At 42.6% G+C, this 9,636-nt stretch overlaps 1 protein-coding gene across 1 annotated transcript in view; it reads right to left on the bottom strand.

Moving 5' to 3' along the window:
* Positions 1-9,636, bottom strand: part of CPS1 (carbamoyl-phosphate synthase 1, mitochondrial) — a 71,767-nt gene that overhangs the window by 645 nt on the left and 61,486 nt on the right. Inside the window, exons 28-31 of the mRNA XM_010141114.1 lie at positions 7,171-7,269; positions 2,328-2,387; positions 1,478-1,590; positions 809-938 (exon numbers count right to left, since the gene is read on the bottom strand). Of these exons, the coding sequence (XP_010139416.1) occupies positions 809-938; positions 1,478-1,590; positions 2,328-2,387; positions 7,171-7,269 (402 nt within the window). The remainder of the gene's footprint in view (positions 1-808; positions 939-1,477; positions 1,591-2,327; positions 2,388-7,170; positions 7,270-9,636) is intronic.

Here is a 9,636-nt window from a genome sequence, read left to right as displayed (position 1 = left end):
TCCTGCTAATCGTGATTGGCATTGTCTTGTCTGTGAACTCACAGCTTGGCATTCCTTCTGCTCACCACTCATTCCAGTAATGGCAGAAGATTTTGCACAGCTGTACACCAGCTCCAGTCACTGGGTTCCCTGTCAGCACCTACTGAAAGCAATGGGAATTCGGCTGCTGTCCTTAACGAGAGCCAGATGAGGCTCCTTTGTGACAGCTGAAGCAGTTGCAAAGGAAATCAAGGTATTGCTGGCAGCAGGTGTCCCGTTTTGCATTTCCAAATATTTCTTTCCCCATCAGTATGTGAAAGGGGTTTGTCAGGAGCTACAAACACATAATGAGTGGCAACTGGAGACTACAACAGCATAGTCAGCAATTCCTCTTGGATGGCACTTTGGAACTGGGTTGCCCCAGGGACTGTTCAAGAAAGCCCAGCTACATCCTGCCATAAGGTTTAAGAACCGTACTGGAAAAAGATCCCACTTGAAAATTGTTCCCATATGTAAGTTAAACACGTTACAGGCAATCCTGAGCAAGAAGTTTGCTCTGAAGTGAGGATGATACAGCAACAACTTCAGCTGCAGTACAGGACTCAAGATCTTCTTCTTCTACTTTTGTTTGATGTTGACCAATGTTATCTTGTATAGCAACAAAAAGAAAATACATTCAAACAAACAACTGTGTTGCCACGATTTTTAGGCACATTATTATTTGTCAGAGATAATGAGGGTCCAAACACACTGGAATCTAAGGTAACAAGTGCTTGAAAGCTCTGAAGGCTCTTATGACTAAAAGGAGAAAGAACAACATGGGAAGTACCTGGAAATCAGTGAGCAAAGCAATCCCACTGTCAATAGCCATCCTCCGGATCATGTAATTATCACGGTCAAACTTGGTGTTGCTGTTAGGCAGGTTAATCACCAGATCTATTTTCCCATCCCTTACCAGCCTGAAGAGACAAGGCACAAGACAGCATGTCTCACTTAATGCAAATCTAGAATGAGTAACACAGGCATACAGGAAAACAACACTGAAAATTTTCATTTAGTCTAGCCTTGCATCCCAAGAAAGGAGGGTTGAGGGGTTAGGGCACTAAGCTACGGCTCAGGAATTTGGGCTTTATTCCTGTTCTATTCAGTGGTGCAAAGCAATATTCAGCCTTCACACAGCTCAGCACAACTCTCTTAAAGGCATGACTGACAGTCATTACAGGCCAAATATTCAGATCCCAGGTATCCTTGCATGAAAATGTAACATGGAGCAATACATCCAACCCATATTAAACCGGACTGTTCAATGAGATGTTTATTAATTAAGCTGCAACCTCTCTGCTGTGGCAATTCCTGACAGAATATGATAAAACAAAACTTTCTGATTGAATCCTAAGTCCTATTAAATCACCACCATTGACCTTAGCAGGGCCAGCAATTTGCACCTCGCTGTCCTGGGATGTTAATACAAATTTGACAAGGTGAGTATTGCTTTTACCTTCTGACCGGAGGGAGGCTCGGGCTCTGGCTTTCCTGCCACGGCCATGCCACAGGATTTGCTAGGATACCATTAGCGATGAGCCAGTCCGAGGTTGCTTCTGTGGCATAAAGCTGTTAAAGAAAAAAAAATAATACTCACTACGTGCTTTGTAATACCGAAACTTTCCATTTAAGTCATGTGTGTCTAACCCAACTCACAGCCTGGTTGTCAGAGATGATTTTGGAGGGCATTTTTCATCATAAGGGGGTCTCTCCTTACAGAGACACACAGAGAACTGCACAACTTCCCCAGGTTTCTGTTATTTGTGATTTGCCGATGGATGACAGTCAATGAATGGTAGGAACGCATCCAGAAGCAGTTGAGAGGCTTAGGAAAACCTAAATCCCTGTGACTTTCAATAGGGCTTAAGTTCAATCACTTGTAACATTTTTTTGGAAGGCAGGACTGTGAACCCTGTAGTTACACTAATGTCACCGAGGAAAACAGCACTTAATACTAAAAAGCTCTCCCCAGTCTTCCGTTGTTAACTTTCAATAGGGATACGGACAAAAAATGATGCAGAAGTGTTTCTTGGAGAACTTCGAGGAGTTACTGTGACCTCTTGGCTGCAGTCAGGGTTGTTCTTGCCCTCATGACAGTCTCAGATATGTAATTTAACAATCATGAAAACTTTCAGTTGGGTGATATCTGCTCACTCTATGGATCACTCATCTAAAAATCCCTGTTGTACTTTGAAAATGTCCTTTTTCTCTATCTCCAAATGAACTCCAACCTTCTCCATTCCTGTAGCAAGCTGAGTACGTTTCAGAGTCTGAAAACTCTCTATTAAATAACTGAAACCACCTACCTTAAAGCCTTTCTCATGCAGTAGTTCTGCTACGCTGAGGAATCTGGAGCGGAAGGACTTCTGAAAAAGGACGTTTATTAGATCCAGCATCATAGCTAGGATTTAGAAACAGTGGGGTTTTGCTGGGCAACACAAAGCTCCTCCAGACCGTGCTAGAAGTCAAGCGCACCTTTCTGTGCTGAGGGTGGGTGTGCACGTGCAGAAATGCCCGACAGGAAAACTGTCTGGATCTTGAAGCCCAGTCGCTCCCAGCTAAGACATATTTTGTTATGACACCAAGGTGTTTCCTCACTGCAACTACACAGGTTTTACTACTGCATATCAAATATCTGGGCAATTGCCTTCTCAAATACACCAACTGCTCTTAATTAAATATCTTTCCAATCATTGCTCAAACATTTCTCTTTTGGCAGATAACATTTACGGACAGGCTTTGGGCTGCCTTTGGATGCTCTGTTTGCAAATTGACCTGACAAAGAGCCTGTGTATGTGTGAGTTCATTTCTGCCTCCCTGGGCATATGGAAACAGAAGACACAAAACCACTCAGGAGACTGGGACTCCCTAATCCCAATGGGACCTGAATGCCCAAGTAATTGGGCACTTTTGAAAGACTCTCTTAAAATGCATACTTAGATCCAGCATAATTTAGAAGGCAAGATGACCTCCTGTAGACATCTGCACTTGAACAAGCTATTTTAGAGCAAAAGGTGAGTGCAAATTTGATCGCAGCATAAGTTTCTTTGGGATGCTGAAGGTACAGCAATGCAAAGATCAGATGCCACACACGTCCTTCTCACTGCCAAGCCAGGCCAGTGCTTGCTTTTAACCTTAGCCTGGTCTGGCCTTTTGCAAAGTAAGATTATTGCAAGCTCCCCTGTCCCTGCTGGAGATACTGACAGCTTCATCTTCATGGGTGAGAGTGCAATATCCTGAATGGTTTGGCTCCTGTACTCAACACTGGTGAGGCCACACCTTGAGTACTGTGTCCAGTTTTGGGTTTCTCACTTCAAGAAGGACATTGAGGTGTTTGAGCATGTTCTGAGAAGGGCAACGAAGCTGGTGAAGAGTCTGGAGCACAAGTCCTATGAGGAGCAGCTGAGAGAACTGGGGTTGTTTAGCCTGGAAAAAAGGAGTCTGAAAGGAGACCTTATCGCTCTCTACAACTACCTGAAAGGAGGTTGTAGTGAGGTGGGGGTGATATATAACAAGTCCCATATAACAAGTGACAGGACGAGAGGGAATGGCCTTAAGTTGCACCAGGAGAGATCTAGGTCAGATATCAGGTAAAACGTTTTTACAGAGAGGGTTGTGAAGCATTGGAACAGGCTGCCCAGGGCAGTGGTGGAGTCCCCATCCCTGGAAGCGTTTAAAAGACGTGTGGATGAGGTGCTAAGTGACATGGTTTAGGGACCCTGGCAGTGCAGGGTGAACGGTTGGTCTCAATGATCTTAAAGGTGTCTTCCAACCAGATGATTCTGTGTGATTTTCTATGAAGAAAAGAAGTCAACATGTTGTTTGTTTAGTTGGGTTTTTTTTAAGCACTGTGGAAAGAACCTCATTCTCAAAGTCATCTCGTTCTGTACACTAACTGGAAAATATAAATACACTATGTGACAGGGTTGGCAGCTTCCCAGTCAGAGAGAATGGGTCTGCCTTCTGGTCAGGGGGGTTGGCTTTCACAACAGTATTATAAACTTCTATCAAACATGTACTGAACACTTGTGACACATAAAACAGCCTCTCCACGGAAAGAAATTACAGCTGTCAGCTTGCATTGGAGCAGCCTCAGATTTACAAGCTGGCTGGAAGAACTTGTGTAAGAAACCATTAGTTACTAAAGTTGAAAAGTACAAGCAGATTTATTTAGTGGAATATATTTATTGCAGGAGAATCGTATCCTTTTCCCTCTATCAAAAAAGTTCTGTTTCTTATAACCTTTCTCTCATGTTTGCTAGCTCGCCTTGCTATTTGTAAAGGGCTACATCCTCCATTAATTCAATACAGCTACACCAGTTCTTACTAAGATCCAGCTCAAAACAAAGCCAGCTCATCTCCTGTGATAATCCTGAATCCTGTATCCAAATCCACTGTGGAGCATGCAAAAATTCTGGTATGTAAGGAACCAAGGCAGAAGGTTACCTTGAAACAACAGACTTGGAGTGCTGGGATTTAAAAATAAAATACTCCATCAATGCTTTCCGCATCTTGTGGTCACCAGCACAGATGTAAGACAGATGCACTCCATCCCAGAGATATCACTGAATAGCCCAATCAGGAAAGAAAATAAAATGAGCTTTTCAACTCCTCTTGCATAAAAAATAGATTATTTAATAGCAGACTCAGAGCTTGAGCATCATAGATTTCTCCGAATTGTGAAAAGAGGTCAGATTATCAGCTTGCATAAACTGACAGAGACGCATTTGTCTAACAAGAAAGCCGTACTCCATTTACCCTGCGAGAGCATTAGGCCTTGAAAATCCTGGGGAACCTCGACCTGTGCGATGTCAGAGCACTCACAATGGAAGGACAATCCAGCGGGCTTGCAGTCCCGGCTGGCTGCCCAACCTGCCTTGTGCTGTCCAACAGATGTCAAGAAGTGCTTGCCTGTTTGTCCTCGAGGACGATTACTCTTTTAGCAACATTCCTGCGTGGCCCTAGTAGGATTATCACTGGAGCTGCAACCTGTAAGTACACCGACACGGAAGCTCCTCAGCAAGGCTGTGATCATTACCTGGGTGTATCAGGACCTGTTTGGACTGCAGATCGCAGCACAACCATTTGACTCTTGAGTTGCAAAATACCCCAGAGTGAAACATTTGCAAGGAAACCAAGATCCCTCTCTACTATTGTTAATTACATCCATTTGACTTTCACCTTCAAAAAAGCAGCCTCCTCTCACCTCAACATAATTAAAGCAATGACACAGAGGTGCAGTATATCAAATAACCTAAACATGTTGAGCATACTTTTGAGGGAAGCAGAATTCAAGACCATTTGACTTTTATATTACTCTCTCTGCAGGTGTTAGAAGTCCAGTCTAAAAATCGGAGTGAGCCACTAGTCCTGAAGCAATGAAGCCTCTGAAAGTGAGGTATGTTTTGAGTTCACTATCCACTGCAGATGAAACACCAGGTCTAGGTCAGCAGCTCAACCCTCCCTTCTTACGAGGCTTGATTTCCCCTCTGTTTCCAAACAGACCTCTGAAAAGTAGGTAGGTGACAAGCTCTGAAGCAGTGAGGGAGCAATATGTGGTTCTCAGCATTAACTTTACACTTCTCGGTTTGGAATTTAATTATATAAGAAATATGCTGAGATTAAGAGAGACCCTTAAACAACTGATCTGCTGTTTTCAAGTTTCTTTTACAGGAAAAGGAACACTAAACCACTCATTAAAAAGGACAGAAACTTGTAACTTTTAAAAGGTTTGGAACACTGAGCTTTTGCGGTTGTTTTATCTTTTTTTTTTCCCTTTTTTTTTTTCTTAAGACTTTTGGACAAAGAACATTTGGCTAAGTTTAAGAGATACTGACACAGAACCTACATAAATGCTTTCTACAGCTAAAATCACTCTTTGCTGCTTGTTCCCTTTTAGCTGCCATCAGGAAGGATAAAGGGCCTCTCCTTTTTTCTTCTCCTGGCATTCCTTTTCCCCATTTTTAAATGCTGTTTTAAACTCCACAGTGATTAGATACACAGACATACAGTACCAACTGTCCAGAGTTTCATACTGAACTTTTAAACTTTACCTAGATAGCAAGCAGAGGCTTTTCCGCCAGTTTGAGGTAACTTAGAGCAACAGCTTCAATCCATAGATGTTTGTATATATACGTGTGTATACTTAAGGACTAAGCGTTAATCTCTGTTAGCAGAAGTCATGTACCTTTCTGGCCACTTTTACACATCCCGAGATATTTTTCATGCCCCAGTTGTCTGACAGGAGAATTCATTCATTCTATTTTTTTTGTTTAAGTAGCTTTATGCAGTCAGGTAGGACATAAGATTATTACAAGCACAACGGGGAAATGGAAGGAAGCAATCAGTTATTTTTATGAAGCCCAAGACTGTTCTAGTTGCCCTGGAAATGTCTGAGTTCTTTTGAGGATCATACACACATCTCAAAGTTTACAAGTGTGTCTGACTTCAGCACCTCCCGCAGTTGGTGACTATCCTGTGATAAAGAATCAACACATTGTGCTTTTCTGCCTGGCTGCCTTTTCACCCTGAAAAGACATCCTCCTTACCGACACAGCACTGCGAACGGTGCAGGGCTGTCCGTAAGGCAAACCCATTGAGCACTCCCTCACATGATCTACGAGGAAAGCTTAGCAGGTCCAGCTTGGCAGTATGGAAATTGTCTCCCTGTTTTGGGGGTGGAGAGGAACTGGCTTAAAAAAAGGCAAAAGGAAATGTACAGATGAAGAGAGTTTATCCGTGAGGATTGGAAAGTAGCATCCTCAGGTCTTCCATTTGGGAGGGAACAAGGAATGGCCTCTGAGTTCTAGCTGGGATGTTTCTCTGAACTGATCATCTACAGGCTTTGTTCCCCACAGGAAGGTGGCTTCTAACTTTGATCCCAGGCTTTTGTTTGCAGCAGTCCTGGGGGTTTGCCCCCAACAAACTCCTGCAGCTTCCAGTAGCAACTAGCAGGAGCCAGAGGGAAAAAAGAAAACAGGCCAGCCCCAGGGAATTCAGTAAAGATCTCTCCATGGTGTTTGTTCCTGGCCCTGAGTCTTACTTCAAGAAGGATTGTAGAGAAAAACATTTAAGCCATAAAGACACAAGGTAACAGTTACTGAGTTCCTCTGTGTCAGCCTTTTCTCAGTTTTCATTTTTAGGGCTCACCTGGATTCCAATCAAAATTCCTTCCTTAGGAAATGTAAACCCCGTGGCAAGCATAGCCTTCTGGAAGGCAGAGTACACATCCTCCCCAAAGCACGCGACCTGGGAAGAAGCACAAAGAAGGCAGCATGAGAGGAAAACCAAAAAAACCCCCAAAACCCCAAACCCCTCAAAACCATTGCTTTAAAAAGAAACAGAAGTGAAATTTTCAAATAGGCTCTTTTGAATTCTTCAGACTGCTTTTGCATGGAGCTTGCAGGCAGGGGGGAAAAAAATCAGAAAATCATTGCAGACAAATCTCGTAATTTTAATGAAGCAATAACGAAGGTATAAGCAACGCTTTAGTTTCAAACAGCACACCGAGGAGTAACAACAATTGATTCTGCTGAGTTATGGGAACGCTGTACACAGCCTCTGCTCCTGTGTTTGTGAGCGCACTGCAAATTGTTTAACATTATAGAATGTTTAAATACCAGTGAGCGTTCTGCGTGCAGGCACGTTTCTCTGTGTGCACGCTGCAAACTGGCGTAGGACAGCGCTTGTGCTGTTGTGCGCTTCTGGCATTCCTTGTGAGGATAAACTACAGCATAGAAAGATGTTTATCCATTAGAAGTCCATAGATGTACAAAATTCGAGTAAAATTTTTATACATACTTGGGAAAACAAAAAAGCAATAATGCCAATTCACAATCATTTATTTTATATAAACAAAAACTTGATAAAGAAATCAATAACAATCATGTAGTTCTCCATCACTCAGAACTGCCTGTGGGGCTCGCTTGCTTACAGACTGTCATATAGTAATGATCTTCTGAAGAAACTGAACTGTGTTCCTTACCAAAATTTGGAATTCTGATGACAAAAAGCATGAGCTTTTGTGAAAGTTAAAAAAAGAAAGAAAACCACCAAACAAACAACCCTCACTTTTTCTGGGCAATTCCAGACTTGTTGAAAAACAGTCAGAAGCAGAAACTGTCACAGATTATTCTCTTTGAAATAACATATCTACAGACATAAACAGAGGGGATAAAGGGGCTGACGGAGAATTGCTCTCCCATTTTCCTCTTATGGTCCTTCCCGTCACAGTGAGCCCTCGCATTCATGGTCTCGCTGTTACCATGGTGAGCAGAAACCAGTATTTCATACAAGAAGAAGAACAAATGATGATTTGCCAGATCTTCTGAAGTAAAAAAAAAAAATAACCAAACAAAGAAAAATCCCACAAGGGAAGGGATAAAGAAACATCATGACAACCAGTATCTCAGCTTTTCTCTAAAAACTCATCCTTGAGTGTTCGGTCTGTTCTACAGTGCATCTAGCTGAGGGGTTACATATGTCCTGCACTTTCTAGAGTGGTAGACAGACCCCCCCTGCCTCGTAGGTTTGGTCCAGGGGTTTCCAACCTGCAAGGAGTGGTTTTTCATTCTGGCATGGTCAAAGCAGCCATAATACTCAAAGGGGACCCCAGCACTGTGTACGCTGCTGTTGTGGGAACAGTATTGCTTCCAGCAAAATACATCTTTACTGGACAAATTCAAACCCAAATCAAGCCGTGTGTGTGAAAAATATCTTTGAGGAATAATCGAGCATTTACTTAAAGCAAGTTATTATCCTTACTTCACTCATAAGAAAGACTTGCATAACTGTCACATTTTATGGCATTTGTGAATATGGATCTTTCCAGTTCATAAAAGTTAATAATCCTTCCTTTATGACCAACATAATCTCTAACTTCATATAAAGCTCAGAAAAATAATTCTTGCCCTTAGTTACATTTTTATTCCTTTTTTTCTTTTTTTGGGGGGGTGGGTGGTGTGAGGGGTGGTGTGGGATGCCTCTGATGTGAAAATAAGGAAGTCACAGAAGTCACTTGGGTTTTTTGTGCCCATTATCCACACTGAAAGGAAATCTTCTGCAAAGGTGCTTTCCCACACATTACGAAGAGCTAAATAAAGTAATTCTGGAGAGATGTAGGAGACCTGAGGCTGTTCGTACCTTGTAACTGGGTATAGTGCTTTTTCATACTGAAATGATAAGTCTTTCCTAATAAAACCAGCTCTTGTAGGCATACCCAGGCTCATATCAAATGGAGCATCCCAGGCTCTGCCACTTGCGTAGCCATGGTAGAGCAGAGGTAAGCCTAATCTCATTGTCTCAGTATTTAACCAATTCCCAAGCGGGCTTTCTGGCCCAGAATAAGTTTCTTGCTACTGCAACTCTTTTCTAGAAGAAACAGAGAAAGCAAGTTTAAAGACAGCTTGGGCATATCTACGGGAGCTATCGACAGCTCAGCAATAACTCATGAACAAAACTCTTTGTTCTAGATGAGTTAATATCTCTTCAAATGGTGTAGGTGAAAACCTGTACACCTTGAGGGGTGAGGGCTCCCATCAGCGCTGAGCCTACAAAGGAAGAGGAGCAGCTTTGTGCCTTTACAGCGTGCCCGCGTACACCAGAAACACAATTCAA

The sequence above is a fragment of the Buceros rhinoceros genome, unplaced genomic scaffold (assembly GCF_000710305.1).
Source record: "Buceros rhinoceros silvestris isolate BGI_N320 unplaced genomic scaffold, ASM71030v1 scaffold12888, whole genome shotgun sequence".
Taxonomy (NCBI): Eukaryota; Metazoa; Chordata; class Aves; order Bucerotiformes; family Bucerotidae; genus Buceros; species Buceros rhinoceros.
This window is presented reverse-complemented; position numbering and strand designations above follow the sequence as displayed.